Below are 14,620 nucleotides of genomic sequence, written 5' to 3'. Positions count from 1 at the left end.
CTGAATTACTCTCAGCAACAATTCAAATGGGGAACAGAACTCTTTTGAACTAAAGATGCCCGGCTTGTAGGCTTCACTGCCGGTGGTGGGGAGACAAAAACTCCTACCTGTTGAGGAAAATCACTGAGTTTGCTGGCCATTCACAGGTTGTCTCTACTCCACGATTGTCCAGGGGTATGGGGCTACGCGGAGACATGATCCTGCATAAATAGTGCCGTTACATAAAATGGATTAGGAAGCACAAGGCCTAATTCAGTAGGGCTACAGGGAGAGGTATGCAACCCGTCTTATCACAGTTGCTTGGAGTTTCCATTCTGGGGAGAATAAAAAGTGCTAGGCTAGTTTGTGATATGATAGGCAAGGAGACATGGAGGATGTGAAATGGCAAAACCTGACGGCACGTTGATGACTTGACTTGACGTGACATAATATGATATGATATGATGTTGTAGGTAATCTATAGCAATAATGTGATACTTGGCCTGCCGATCCTTGGTGTAAAACAACTACTCCGGGATCTAAGTTACGTCAAAGCTCACAAACAGAAGGGATCATCCAAATTAGTGCTTTGTTAGGTTGAGCCGTTTAAGGGTCATTTGCATAGTGTATAGTAGTGTATAGCTTGTGTTATGATTCATATCCACTCCAACACAAGAGTCTAGTTGGCTGCCCTGGATGCCATGGCTGAGATGGAGGCTGATACAAAACCCTTGGACCCTTTATTTTGCTCTCGTAATGTTTTGCGGCACCGGTTAAGGTTTCCCAGCCTGCTGCACAAACCCTTTCCCCCCCTTGACTAACTGCAAAATGAACGAGGTTCGCATGAGGATGAGACCTGGCGTCGATCAGGGACCGTCATGGTCGAATTAGTATTTGTCTTTGTGGAATGAGCTGAGATGAGACCCAACAAGACGGGACTGACAGAGAGGGGAAGAATTTACTAGAACCTGACACAACGTGATATGATCGACTTGGACTCGAGATCGCCTCTTTTGCACATTGAGGATTGGGACTTAACCTATTCTGGATTATGAGATATTTGGCCATTGCGCGTTTGCACAGGAGAATTCAGACATGCCGATATTGTCAATTTACCCAACCTCGAGCTGAGAAAAGAGGAGAATCTGACAAGTAATATGTTTTGGATGTCACTCTTAGACCAAGTATTCACATCGCATCTCGGAATAACTTGTCCTCGCAATACCTCGACCTTGTCACAAAAACAGAAGAATACGACTGCGAATCTTGGTAAGTCACATGTCATCTGCCTGCCTGTCAAAGAACCCTGCAAAGATCAAAATGCTAGCAGATCGGGAATAAAGGAAACCCCGACAAAACCCACTGTCGCTAAAAGAAGACCGGCGCTGAAGCTAATCGGGGCAGGGGGGCAAGGAGACAGGGGACAAGACTAAGTATTATTGAGTTGCGGGAAAGGCTTCACTTTGTGGTGGGGGGCGTTGTTTTCTTGGCCCTCTGGCGTGCGCCCGCAGTTTTGACCTGACCCTCGATAAGTCTGTGTGTTCCGGCACTTGATCAAACAGAGTTTGGGCGGACTTTGAGTCTATCGCACAAACATGGAAATTTGACGAATTGCATATGTTGATTTAGTTTTCTGGCTACTGTGCCGTATGTGAGGGAATATTCAGTGCAGTGGTGGCAGATTTAGAATATATTTAGTTCCAGTCAGAGTTGCCAAGTATGGAAATACATACTGACGCCCCTGCAATGCACTGTAGATCCGATACTCAGCCAAAGCCGACAGACAGATATAGAGTAGAATAAATGATGTGTATTATATCAAACTGATCTACGCCGGGTTCTTCATCATCCGAACTGGGAAAACTTGGCCAATGCAGGACTTGGTCAACAAAAAGGAATAGAGCTGACCAAGCTATTGCAGTTGGGGATGCATGATCCAAGGCTATGGTTAATCATACTTCCTCTTTTCTTCTTTTGCGGTTGTCGCAGGAATGCAAACATGTATGGTAGTCGTGCAGCTACTAATTAAAACAAATGAGTTGTGATAGTGTTCTATGATGCGTTTATCATACAGAAAGAGACGAGGAATAAAAAATAAATAAAATGCTAACTCAATTGGGTACTACATTTGCCCACGATCCCTGTATTGTCGTCTGTATGTAGAAAGTTCAGTGGAGTGGTTATCGTGTCACTGTGGAGGGGGCGTCTTGGCTGAGGCTGATTTTGTGCAGTAGCAGCAACAGATTGCATATGCATTGCATTGCATATGAACTACTATCTGCGACTTGACAAAACGGAAGCCGGGATATGGGTTCCGCCATCTAGTTGACCTCGTGGATGGTTTGTTTTGCAAAATATGATAGATCGCGGGGAAAGAATGCGTAGAATTGGTTGGGCTTTGGTAATGAGAGACAGGGGATATTACCTGCATTATTACGGATACATGTTTATTGTGGGATTGGACTAGATATGATTGCAATGCAAGATACAGTACATGGATGGGGTGAGAATGATAGCTCTCTTGTCTGTTACCATGTACCGAGTCTGTCAAACTCGCAGCGTTACATCGATCTCGGAGTGACAGAATGACAGGAGCTTGTTAGTCTGCAGTTGACATGAAATCATACGTCAACCTGACCCAACAGGTAGCACTGATGACAGCAGGCACTTATCAGTGGGATTATCACCTAAACCTGTTAAAGTATGACAGTACAGTACACTGTTTATCCGATCACACAGTAGACTGGTGGCTGATTTACCCCTGTAACTTCTGATCTTGGCAGCTTGGCACCGTTTTCCAGTGGCTTGTGCCTGCCGTGACCATCGGCCACAGCGTCAGAGGCGGCCTGAGCGGAGGTAGTGTCTGCTAACCAATAGGAACAACCAAAATAACGGCCTCTCTCCGACCATCATCAATCTCCACCTCACCTCTTCTCTCACATCATCAGCTGAGGAACGGAGCCTTTTTATCAGCCTTTGTCTGAGTGGCCTACCTTTGATCTTCAGAGACCCTATTCCTATAGTCTGTCCATACCGTTTTGGTACTATCCTGCCTGCCCGTTATCCAGTTCGCCGAACACTGGTTACTTCCCTACTGTGGTCCAATGTCAGTCAGTGTAAGCTGCTGCATTGGGTCGTGATGGCTTCGCTTCCATCCTACCAAGACGCAGTGTCCCCAGACTGGATCCGTCTTGTTATTCCATACATTCCACCAAATGACTTTGCCGCTCTTTGCCGTGTAAATCGTCGATTCTGGGAGATATTCGCCCCGCGAATATGGGGACGTCTTCCGGGCACGAGCTCAGACAGAATTGCAGGTTGTGATTCAGAACATGGTAAGCCCGCGCGAGCCGAGCAGTGCGACAAGTCAACGTAGTCTACTTTTTTCAATCAATTTCTCACTTATTTTACCAGATCTAGACTGGCTAGTCGGTATAGTCTTGGGCCAGCTGGACCGGATACGATCCGAAACAGCAAGTCTTGTTCGAGTCTTGGACACTCGCTCCATTAGGGGCACTTGCTCTCTCAGCATTGCTAACAAACTTAATGCCAGCCTGAAAAATGCTATCAGATTCTTTCCTAACATGAATTGCGTTCTTATCAATGGCTACGAGGATCTTGACCCTTCCAAGTTCCTGTCCGAAGCTGGCCGGCAAGTTCAGTTGTTGAGCATGCCGGACTGTCCTCTATCGCTATCCACAAAACTCGTATCCTCTCTCCAGGGATTGGTGTATCTCGACCTCTCTCGCATCTCAGGTTCTATTTGGCCCCTTTTTCAGAACGGAACTCTGCCGGAACTCCGCGTGCTCAAACTCCAAAGCAAGGAGGTTGACGATGCGGCGGTTGAGAATTTGGTTAATTGCTTTGGCACTCGTCTTTGGAGCTTAGATCTGGAAGACAACAAACTAACAGATAGAGCGCTTTACCATATAGGGGCTCGCTGTGTGTGCGCGTCCGATTTACGGTCAAGTATTCACTTTGATGTTGAGGGTAAACTGGAATTCGGAAGTCCATCCCCTATTCTCGGAACACCCATACGCATTATCGAGTCTGAGTGGAGTGGCTCCTTCAGTCATCCCAATCGACACCTGGCTGATGCACCGTCGTATGACCTTCATGATACGTTGCCACAAGAACATTTGCTCAAGAGACTCGATGGACGAGATCGCACCAAGTGCGACTCGGCAGACGGCGTCTGCCGGGGTCTCCAAGGCGAGGATCCCTACCTCCCACCGTCCAGTTTTCAGGGTTCCCAGGGGTTGACGCATCTGAACTTGTCTGGTAACCAGATCTCGTCCCTTGGAGTCGTGCAGCTATTGACGCATTGCCGCGGGCATCTGCAGAGCTTCAGCTGCGATTCTATGCTACTTATTCCCTACTCCAAGGCAATCGCCGCGGCATGGCCGAAAATGGCAAAACTGCACGGCTTTTGTGCTGCATGGACCCTGCGACCCTTGTTCTCGTCCAACCTCAAGATCGTAAAATTGCACCATTCCATCGTCACAAGGATCCCTACTCTGGAGATTGACGAGTTGTCAGCTCTTGCTCGTCTATACGTATGCGAGAGCTCGATACTCCCTCGGGTCAAAAAAGCCTTCCCCGAAGCTTTCATCCCCGACATGAATCCACGTATAGAATCCTTGACACTTACCTGTATTCCGCGGCGCTCAAGCGGCCCACTGATAGATAGCTTGATATCTTTCTTGAAACTACTGGCTGCTCAAGAGCGTGCAATTTTCGATATGTCTTCGCGGCGGGGTCCTGGCGTCTTGGCTGGGCTCCGTCACTTCCGGCTCGAGTTCGAGCCAGACCCCCACGAACAGGATTCATACCTTGGAGAGGATATAGATGCTCAACGACTGCTGAATTCGGGCGAAACGGGATTCAGCTTCTTCGAGGACGAGGCTAAGCAGGAACGCCCGCGAATTGTTTCACCCGCAAACTCAATTTACAACTTACTACCAAAAGATTCCTTCCCTCCTCTAGACGACCTAGATCAACCTGAAGCAAGCCACTTGGACATTGACATATGGATGAACGGGAAGTCAACGAGCATCCGAGTTTGGATTGGTCTCAAGGATAGTAAGAACCCTGTGTTCCGTGATTATAGGAAGTTGGCCCTGCATCACAAAGTGCGTGATCATGTTAGCCCCGCTTCCCCTGCTCAGGTACAAGCAGGCGTGCCCTCGACGGAATTAGTCTTTCACACAGCGTGGTGTATGGCGATCATGCCCCATGAGATCAAAGAGCCTTCAAGGGTTGAGCTGGAAGGGATGAGAGATGTGCTAACTGAGCTAAAACGCTTTCGCTTAGAGGGGAAGGCAGAATATGTCAAGTTGCAAAAGAGGTTTAACAGCAGGATAGTGCCCCCTGGCCCACCACATGGGTTCTGGTTAGGGAAACTTGAGGTTTCGACCCAGCAAATGACGTTGCGGAGAAAGAAAGAAAGCTATTGGCGATAGTGCGGAAGAACATGTGCCGTAGTCACTTATATTTGAATCGGAGAGTTTGGTCTCGCTACGAAGAGTTGAGACTTATCAGGTGCATGGACATGAACCTGCGAATCAAACAGCGGGTCCTTGACTCAAACTCGGCGGGGAAACTCTCGGGTGTGCAATAGGGAACATGCCGTTGGACACTGAATTTTATGTTACCCTGATGGCCCATACATGTTGTCGGGCTTGAGCGCTTTGATGCTGTTGAACTGAGGTTGACTAACGAGCCAGTATCGGGCGTGTCGAGGTAGTATTCTCTCAGCGACCTCCATCTCGCTAGGACGGATATCGACGTTCGCTTGCTAGCCGAGGTATGCAAACCAAGACATTGACGATGGAGAAAGAGAAATAATCTTGGTTGTGGCAAATTGACGATGCATTGCTCTCTCTTACAAGGCAAGGCGGGGTCCCACTATCTATCTGGCCCTGCATTAAACTGGTTGTTGAGTCTGGAACCTGAGCTGAACAAATTCGCCTATTTACACTTGGACCCTTTTGCATGTTTGACTTTGGCTTTGGCTCTGACAATATCAAGTCATTCTAATGCGTGACATTGTCTTGTCTTGGAATGGGCTGCATGGACGTTGATAGAGTTCGTGGCACTTCTAGCGGGACGGCACATGCGGGCGATCATACTAAAAAGCGTTAAGGAATGGCTACTAAAAGGACGTTGGTTGTTTATCAACGACGACGTTTGGAGCTTAACTAAGCGGTTGTCAGTCTAGAGCCAAACTCTACCGTGGACTAAACTTTACTAATTCAACATCCCGTCCATTGATGGTGTTGAAGGTAGTCGTACCCGAGATATCCAAGCCAGGGGGTCATATTACGAGATAACATACATATCATGATCCGTAATTCTCTCCCTTGGAGCTATTAGCGTTCAGCGACCCGAGCCGTTTTGTTAGCTTGGGGAACGGGCTTCCCGAAGGCCTATATACCCTAAAAAGGTAAAAAACCCGAACAAAACTGGGCTTTGACCCTTTTTAGGTGCTTGACAAATTCTCATTCGCGAAGAAGGTTCCTGGGCCTGGATCTTTTGATCATTCTAGGTGTACATAGTTATGCTGGTAAGTTTGAGGATGGTCAATAAGAAAGGGCATCTTGTTGGAATCGCTCACGATCTAGTCTCATCCCGTGTCCCAATGGTCCGGTCATCACACGAGATTGCATGCATGATGCAGACTGGACTGAGCAGGAACAGAAAAGTATTTGTAAGTTGAGAAAAGGGCGTGTCGGGCTGCCATGAAATTATTCAGCCCTCACGATAATCATCTGATAGCTAACGAATGGGACAGAATCCCGCTTTCCTCTGGCTATCCCTACACCCACAACACACCATTCACCTCACAATTGAATGTTAGATTCTTCGGGGTCGCATGAAAGCAGTTCTGCCTGACTACCCTTGGATGTTCAATGGCTGGTCCCAGGAGGTTGGGTTGGGCTCGGTCACTCCCGTTCCTTGCCTTGCGTGGCGTTTTTTAGTGATCCAGGCTCTCGGGTTTCTATTATTTTCTGGGGGTCACGAACCAACAGTCTTTCCATGTTTTGTCGATGAGCCGTTTTCCGAGTAAAGGTGTCATTTATTGCCACACTACGTGCTGTACATTGGTTAAGTACATCAATATATTCAAAGATCTGGGCCTGCCGATTTTAGATTTACTTGCTTTTTCTCATGTATCCTTGCCCATCGCAACAAGAAAACAATGCCTATAATGGGCCAAGAATAATACTTGCTTTGACCACGTTTTGAATAATTATGTAGAGTGCTACGAGAACATTAGGTGTATCCGTATAGCCGGAATAGTCTAGATGATAGAAAATGATATATTGAATTACCAGCATGCGTACCCTGGCTTGGTGTGAACGTGTGTGCCGAGCAGGCTACCAAGTCGGGCAGAAATGTTAGGTGACATCATGTCTACCAGTCATTTTTCTCATGTTACAAACAAAACTGACCAGACTGCGTTTTATTAACTTGGGCTAGCTTTTATTGTTGATGCTAACTGAAATGGTAGAAACAAGCAGCTCTAGTGATATATTTCACAAGTCGTCTTTCAGCTGGGTGGATCCGTATCTCGAAACGGGTCGTGGAGGTGTATCATTTACAGAGCACGGACTGCTCTGTAGAACGGTGATGAAGTAGGGACGTTCTCGGTGCAAGACGTGTGTTGACAATAGACGAGTATAGGGTAGACTGACAGACTTGGAAGTTTTACTTATGGTGTTCCTTTCTGCACATTGAACTATACGCTCATTATGGATAGGAAACGTAATGATGGATATAATCGCATTTTATATTATGTGATGCTTCAGGATTTGATCTTGTCCAGTTGCGAGTTCTGAACCGTATACATAATTATTTCGACATCTCACACAACGGTTGACACTTGGAATTCTTGGCCACCCACTGGTTTAGAGTTGGACAAGAACAGTCTGGTGTTTCTACCATAGTACAATGTCCAACCAGTAACACGTCGTTAAGAATGAGTGTAATACTCAAGATCAATGTAGAACATTCGTCCAAATAGGCAAGATTCATCCGTAATCATGATGAACCCCGATAAACACTAACAAATTACCTTGGCCAACATGTCAGCGCCGAAAACTTGTCAGCACTAAATAACTCTACATCGACAAAATGTCCGTTTTTGAACAAGACGTCAAGATTTGGGCGGTAAGCGCGTAGGCTGACTGTGTTCACTATGTACAATACCCATTCCAGTCTGCATCTCACATGTATCCTATAGGCTATTGCTTACGCGTGTGTTGGCTCGACCAACAGCCCCAGCAATCAGCCTGTTAGGCTTCGGTTTTCCCGAACAACCGGTAATCAGCTGGCAATTTGAGGGCTTCACGATAAGAGATGGGTTGGCCAAGAGCTGACAACACGTCGTTGATGATGATGGACTGGAATCTTACGTATGAATAGAACTCATAGAAATGCCTTATTCTGGCACTTTCTTAGATGTCTTACAACTGGAACATACCCCAGAGGCAACCAGCGGTAAACAACCCAGTTTTGCTCAGAACTGTAAACATGCAGTCTCTTGTCAAAGTGGCCGAAGATGTCCTACTACAACTTTGTTGCGAGGTATGGACTTTCGACGATGACTATCCCCAGACGTCTCCAGTGAGCCAAGATGTAGCAAAGAACACTCGGAAACAGAAAGAACCTCTCTCACTTCACAAAACACCACACATCGACTCTGGGGTGGCTGATCCAAACATGGGCAACTCTCTCCTTCGCCTTCCAGCAGAGCTGCAAATCATGATCCTACAACACCTCACGTTCGGCCAAGTCGAGTCCCTCCGACGAACATGTCGAGCTCTACGACATAACTTCAGCAAACCTATCATACGCTTCATCTTCCCGAGTATAAAGTTTGAGCTGCTGTCGACATGCTACCAATGTCTTACATATGATCCCGAGAGGGAAAGTCTCATCAAAGCAGATGAATCTCACGCGCGATACCCGCTGGCTAATGAGTGTATCGACTGCGTCGCTGCGAGGGGAGGATTCTCTGTGGGACGCTCGTACACGCTTGCATCGCGTTCGACGGTCTGCGTGTGTCGATACTGTGGATTTCCTGTGACTTCGGATGCTGCGTGGAAGGAGTACGAGTTTCATAGGAATTGTTATAGACGGTATCGTATGATACTCCTGTACTACTTTCTGTCTGGGTTCGCGCAGGGAACGATTACGATTGTTGCGTCGGCTATGTGTTGGAGGTATTATAAGGGGAGAAGCATGATAATTACACCTACTATTGTAAGTCAACGACATTTGTCTGGTAGGGAAGATGTACTGACTGGTTTAGATCAACTTTCTCATGAGTGGTTGGGTATTCAGTCTCAACATGGTACGGGGTATCGAGTTGAGGACGTATCACTGGTCGCTGCTCCTCGAGATGAGCATTCTAGGACTTTGGATACCTCCCCTGAGCGACGTAATCAGAGTAATGACAGAGAGAGGGGAAGGGCCGCAAAGCTCAGACATAGCAACAGTATTTTTTATTGGCTCGAATATGCAAGTCTTCAAAACTACTACGGAAAAGGAGTATAGTCACTGACCAAGGCAGAATCTTTCGATCTCTCAACATCCTTGGGAACACGTTTTTAACGTTTGAGTATCAGCTCTGGCGTCGCTTTCAGCCGAAACAGTCAAAACTGCGCCGTATGCTTAACAAAGTGGCTACTTTTGTGATACTGTGGACATACCCACCGAGTATCGAGCAGAAGTTTCCGGGGAGATGGTTCAGGAGAAGGTCACCACCTCCATCACGATCAATATGTGGATGAACCAGAGAATGAGGCAGTGGATTTTTGGTATACACGATAAGTATAGTCTGGGGTGTGAGGGTGGAACGCGGACAACAGGAGTTGAAATCTGGGGTCATCTCGGAGACACGGAGGTATCCATTGATGAGTGACCACACATCATCTCTCGTTTCTCAACGCTATTCTAAGCTCTAAATTAGACTTCAGATCTGTTGCCGTATATTGGTGCATGAGATGATGAGGCTTTCAAGCCTGGGGTAGAGGTTGGCCATGCAGGTCATACAAGCAACGCAGATCAGCTTCCGCTTCAGCTCAACAAACTCACTCATGAGCCTGCAGGAGATTGATCTCCGTCCTAGATACAGATCTAACAGCTCTGACTTGGTCTAGCCATGCTGAAGACTAAGGTGAAATACCTGTTTCACCGTCACAACTGGCACTCAGACCCTTGTTATCGGAAATTGATGTTTTCAAGACACGCTCGGGAAGCATCATTATTAATTTTCATAAACTCCGCTATGATTACTTAGTACAAGCCGCACTCAATAGGGCCCTTCGTGGTAGTAGTTTCAGTATGATTGCTCGCAACACTGAGATCGCGAAACCCTTGACTCTGTATCCTTCTCAGCAACGTTGTCTCCCCCTGTCCAAAAGCACCCTGTAATGGCTACAAGGCAGAATTACCGCTGCTCAGCCTTGGTAATTACAGGGTGCTTATTGATCTTTGTTGTGGTGCGTTGCGTCCTTGTTGGAAGGCGTGCCATCGAGGTTTCTGGCGACAAGGGTATCTTTAGGCTCCTATACATTTCCACCATGATCAGTATTGGATCCACCAGTTTCAAAGAGTTCATTTAGGAAGCCGCTACCTGACTTGGAGGGATTGCTCTCCTTGGCCGTCATCTCGACCGAGGTACGGACGTTGGAACCTCCGCCGCCAACGCCACCCCCTACTCCGCCGCTGGGAAGCTTCTCGAGAGGCGCTGTGGTCTTCTCCTTGGTTCTTGAGTTCTGGGCGTGGCTCAGCTCGTGACCGCCTGTGATGGCATTTCCTCCAATACCTGCACCGCTAAGGCCTTCCGCCTTTTTGGCCTCGGCGCGGTTTCTGCGATCTTGCTCAGGAGTGGTGTCGGGCTTGGATCTACCCATGTAGAATACTCCTGCTCCTAGAGCAGCTACACCAGCTGTGATAGGGACAGCGAGAGAGCCTTGTTGACCGGCACCGAATACTTGCTTCATGTTTGATGTTTTAGATTGTATGGGGATTGAGTAGGAAGTTGAGTCGTGACGAGATCAATTGGACAATTGTTATTTTTACAAGATTGAATTCTTTTCTCAGTCCTAATGTTTTCTATGTCTCTGATCATAACCGAACTGTGACGTCGTTGATATTGTCATGACGGATTGGGTACTCATGATGACAACATAGACTAGACGTGTAAGTGACAGCCATACATAGTAGAGCTGAGCTTGAGGGACCGGAATAAGCCAAGATCCGATGATATCTTATTAATAGTCTAGGGTTTCCAAGGTAAACAGGTCAAGCCATTGAATTTTATAATTGCGATGAAGCAATTGAAATGCGATTGAATCGAGTTTGTGGAGTCGAATAGTTGTCGATGACGGCTTGAGTTGGAGGTTACAGTGCATTATTCTCAGTTTCTCTCTACCCAATCATAAGCGAGACGGATACTCTATTAATCCTTACCCCGGATCAGCTCAACTCAGACCCTAGCCTCAATCTCCAAGTACCGACCACAGACGCTTTTTAGTGCAGGCCTAAAAGGCGGAGCCGCGATTTGGCGTCAGCTAGAAGAACACGGAACCGCAGTCAGAGCATTCGATTCTAACGAATTGCTTCCCCTCATTAAACAGGGGACAAGGGTTGATTGGTTTGGGGGAGAAGGGGAACACAGAATCTGGGGCAGCGGAATTGACCTTAGAGGGAAAGTAAGTACTTTTGTTGGAGAACATCATTGACCTGACATTTGGTAGATGAATTGCTATTCGGTATGTCGAGGACATTTGTACAAGAAGCTACATTCATCGAGTCGACAAGTCGTTTTCTCTTGTGGTCATCAAGCAGTGCTATGTTACTGTCGTATTAACGAGACACACAAACTTGAAAGCCGTAGATTATGATACTTTACAAACTTCAACTCTACAACGTACATCCTTTGTACATCAAATATCCACTCTCTTGACAGCGGATCCGAAGTACATACTACCAACCACCCCCTCACTCAACTCACGCGGGACCAATGCGATCCCGGGGCCCCGACGATCTTCAATACGGATACAGACACTTTGATGCTGTTCCCCAGATTTGGTCTCTACTTTTCAAGGTCATGTGCTTTATCTTTGTCTGTGTGTTGCATCTAGTTTTGCTTCCCCTCAGTCTGAGCACATTCGGTTATCCGGAGAATATTGTCAATTAGCAAATATCTTTGAACCTCTTTGGTCAAGCTTAGACTTATCCAGCAAGTGATGTACAGAGAATCCCCAACGAGCTCTTTAAAAACACCCTTCCCCAGTATAACAAACGGTGAGCCTTGCCTGCCCTGTATTCCTCAACCGGGCGAAGGGATCCTGTGGAGTTGTTGGAAGGGATCTGAACCCCAAAGTCTCCCCCGCAACCTAGCTGCTGCAATCGTACAACAATGAATGCAACGGTCTGCATGGCAACGCAACCTGGGGTAGCAGACGTTTCTTTCTTTAGCCATGAGTGGCTAAAGTTTAATAGTCCTGGTGGAATGTATCGAATCAGATACTTGGGAACCAGCGTTAGTACGGTCTAAGCCAAGACAAGGAATGCCCTTGGCTTCTCGAGCACTCGCATGCATAGCTTGTCGGTCGTATTGTTTTTCAATACTAGTAGAGCTCCGTAGATTAATGCTAGAGAGACCACGTTCTTGACTCTCTACCGAATGGTACGGCGCCAAAGTAGACATTTGTTATTAGACGGACAGACGGCTGATCGTCCCCTCCTTCAGACTAGTACATTTTACAGCAAAGCATTCTGATGCATACCTTGCCTCTACCGTTCTTCTACTCTTCTCCTAGTGGTGGAGATCTCCAAGACCTGGGGAAACTGTTGCATGGCGCCGGATCAAAGGGTGGCGCGCCCCTGGTCTGGGGGAGAAACAGGTCCAGGGTTTGAACCTCAAGCTTTCTCCTACAATGACTATATAGGAGAAGCTATGGCCTGATTGTAATCTGAAAGTCCGTCCCTGTTCCTTGTCTATCTAACTAAGCATTGACTTGTCTTATCTTCCTCTTCACTCATCCAAAGATACCCCCCTAGCACCTGATTTCGCTTTTGATCTTCTCTTCCTTCATCTCTTCGATTAACAAACAACACATCAGGCAATCTGGACGACATCATCACAATGGCTGCTACCACCGAGCACAGCGAGCAATTGAGCGAGAAGCACGATGGTCTCAACGGAAACTTTGACCCTGAGGCTCAGCGTCTCGAGGCATTGAGCCAGTTCCGAACAGCACAGAGTGTTCAGATGAGCCCTGAGTTGTTTGAGAAGCTGTACCTTTCGCCAATGAACAAGGTCAAGGGTGATCTTCGACAGACGTTTGCAAACCCAACACCAATGTAAGACTTCCCCTCTACCGCTATCAAGTGATGATACTAACAATGTTTCCAGTGCTCTTGTTGGCTTCTTGCTTGCCTTTACGCCCCTGTCCTGTGATCTCATGGGCTGGCGAGGTGCCGGTGGCAGTGGTGCTGCTTCAAAGTATGTTCTCAACTGACAAATCCCCATGGTGAATACATCTAACAACATCTATAGCGCCGTGTACATGTTTATGGGCGGCCTTCTCATGATTATCGGTGGTGTTCTCGAATGGGTTCTCGGCAACAGTTTCCCAGCTTGTGTCTTTTGCTCTTTCGGTGGTTTCTGGTTCTCTTATGGTGGCACTCTCATCCCGGCCTTTGCTACATACGCCTCTTATGCTCCTGCCGATGCTCAATCCTCCGCCGAAGGCCTTGCTACACAAGGTTTCAATGCTAGTCTTGGTAAGTTGAACACCGACAACCACGAAACACATTGTACTAACGAATTGCTATAGGATTCTGGCTCCTCTTTATGGGCGTCTTGTCTTTCATCTTCTTCCTGTGCGCCCTCCGAACAAACGTTGTCTTTGTCATGATCTTTTTCAGCTTGACATTCTGCTTCCTGCTCATCACTGCTGGTTTCTGGGCCCTCGCTGAGGACTTTACTGGCAATGCTCTGCTTGCACAAAAGCTTCTCAAGGTAAGCCTCTTGATCTGGATATCTCAGCACGAGTACATAACTAATGTCAAAACAGGCTGGCGGTGCATTTGGATTCGTCACATGCATGTCGGGCTGGTACATCCTCGTCGCTGTTCTCTTCGCCATCGTCGACTTCCCTATCCAAATTCCTGTCGGCGACTTGTCCACTGTCATTAAGGGACACAGTGAGAAGGCCCGCCGCGCATAATTTGATGCGCATCTGAGATGTATGATGGAAATAATGTGGAAAATGGGATAAAGGGATGATACAGACACTTGAGAACCTCCTTCCCGGCGTTGGTCATGGCGTTGAGTTAGTCAACAATTGATTATGGGTGGTCTCCAGTCTGATGTTCTACCCACGGAGTTGAACTTTATTAGCTATTAGTTTACTAGTCTGATGAATCCTTCAGATCCATGGACTGAAAAACACCCTATTTGTTTTAACTTTTTGTACCTCCATCAGCTTTTGACATGACGAGAACTGCTACTACCAATTACTACCGACGGATGATGGACTGCAGACCTTTCCACAAGTAAACCTTGACAGTCCCTCCACCAATCGTTATCATGCCCGAAACTGGACAGTGTCCAAAACGG

At 47.1% G+C, this 14,620-nt stretch overlaps 4 protein-coding genes across 4 annotated transcripts; 3 read left to right on the top strand and 1 right to left on the bottom strand.

Moving 5' to 3' along the window:
- Nucleotides 1–3,118: 3,118 nt before the first annotated feature.
- Nucleotides 3,119–5,441, top strand: EDB82DRAFT_543616 (uncharacterized protein; the record flags this gene model as incomplete). The annotated part of the gene is made up of 3 exons (XM_065609382.1): nucleotides 3,119–3,314; nucleotides 3,394–5,061; nucleotides 5,293–5,441. 3 exons carry the CDS (start codon nucleotides 3,119–3,121, stop codon nucleotides 5,439–5,441), a joined length of 2,013 nt encoding a protein of 670 aa, XP_065465694.1.
- A 2,697-nt stretch (nucleotides 5,442–8,138) lies between these two features.
- Nucleotides 8,139–10,165, top strand: EDB82DRAFT_63484 (uncharacterized protein). The gene is made up of 3 exons (XM_025729938.2): nucleotides 8,139–9,246; nucleotides 9,296–9,504; nucleotides 9,557–10,165. The coding sequence occupies exons 1-3, from the start codon at nucleotides 8,443–8,445 to the stop codon at nucleotides 9,774–9,776; spliced, it is 1,233 nt and encodes a 410-aa protein (XP_025589113.2). The 5' UTR covers nucleotides 8,139–8,442; the 3' UTR covers nucleotides 9,777–10,165.
- EDB82DRAFT_63485 (uncharacterized protein) lies at nucleotides 10,166–11,382 on the bottom strand. Its single transcript, XM_025729940.2, has one exon. The coding sequence runs from the start codon at nucleotides 10,989–10,991 to the stop codon at nucleotides 10,554–10,556; it is 438 nt and encodes a 145-aa protein (XP_025589115.2). The 5' UTR covers nucleotides 10,992–11,382; the 3' UTR covers nucleotides 10,166–10,553.
- Nucleotides 11,383–12,818: 1,436 nt separating this feature from the next.
- On the top strand, nucleotides 12,819–14,431 carry EDB82DRAFT_63558 (GPR1/FUN34/yaaH family-domain-containing protein). Its single transcript, XM_025729941.2, has 5 exons — nucleotides 12,819–13,359; nucleotides 13,412–13,501; nucleotides 13,556–13,782; nucleotides 13,836–14,020; nucleotides 14,076–14,431. The coding sequence occupies exons 1-5, from the start codon at nucleotides 13,142–13,144 to the stop codon at nucleotides 14,226–14,228; spliced, it is 873 nt and encodes a 290-aa protein (XP_025589116.1). The 5' UTR covers nucleotides 12,819–13,141; the 3' UTR covers nucleotides 14,229–14,431.
- Nucleotides 14,432–14,620: the final 189 nt, after the last annotated feature.

This window comes from Fusarium venenatum (assembly GCF_020744135.1).
Source record: "Fusarium venenatum strain MPI-CAGE-CH-0201 chromosome Unknown EDB82scaffold_1, whole genome shotgun sequence".
In the NCBI taxonomy this organism is placed as follows: Eukaryota; Fungi; Ascomycota; class Sordariomycetes; order Hypocreales; family Nectriaceae; genus Fusarium; species Fusarium venenatum.
The sequence above is the reverse complement of the archived record's forward strand: the minus strand, read 5'-3'. Positions and strand labels throughout refer to the sequence as shown.

Excerpts from the sequence above, each read along its gene's own strand:
- EDB82DRAFT_63484 (XM_025729938.2), top strand. The coding sequence starts at position 8,443 with ATGTCTTACAACTGGAACATACCCCAGAGGCAACCAGCGGTAAACAAC. Across the intron at positions 9,247-9,295 it reads TGATAATTACACCTACTATT|ATCAACTTTCTCATGAGTGG; the intron begins GTAAGTCAACGA and ends TGACTGGTTTAG. Across the intron at positions 9,505-9,556 it reads TTTTTTATTGGCTCGAATAT|AATCTTTCGATCTCTCAACA; the intron begins GCAAGTCTTCAA and ends TGACCAAGGCAG.
- EDB82DRAFT_63485 (XM_025729940.2), bottom strand. The coding sequence starts at position 10,991 with ATGAAGCAAGTATTCGGTGCCGGTCAACAAGGCTCTCTCGCTGTCCCT.
- EDB82DRAFT_63558 (XM_025729941.2), top strand. The coding sequence starts at position 13,142 with ATGGCTGCTACCACCGAGCACAGCGAGCAATTGAGCGAGAAGCACGAT. Across the intron at positions 13,360-13,411 it reads TTTGCAAACCCAACACCAAT|TGCTCTTGTTGGCTTCTTGC; the intron begins GTAAGACTTCCC and ends CAATGTTTCCAG. Across the intron at positions 14,021-14,075 it reads TTGCACAAAAGCTTCTCAAG|GCTGGCGGTGCATTTGGATT; the intron begins GTAAGCCTCTTG and ends ATGTCAAAACAG.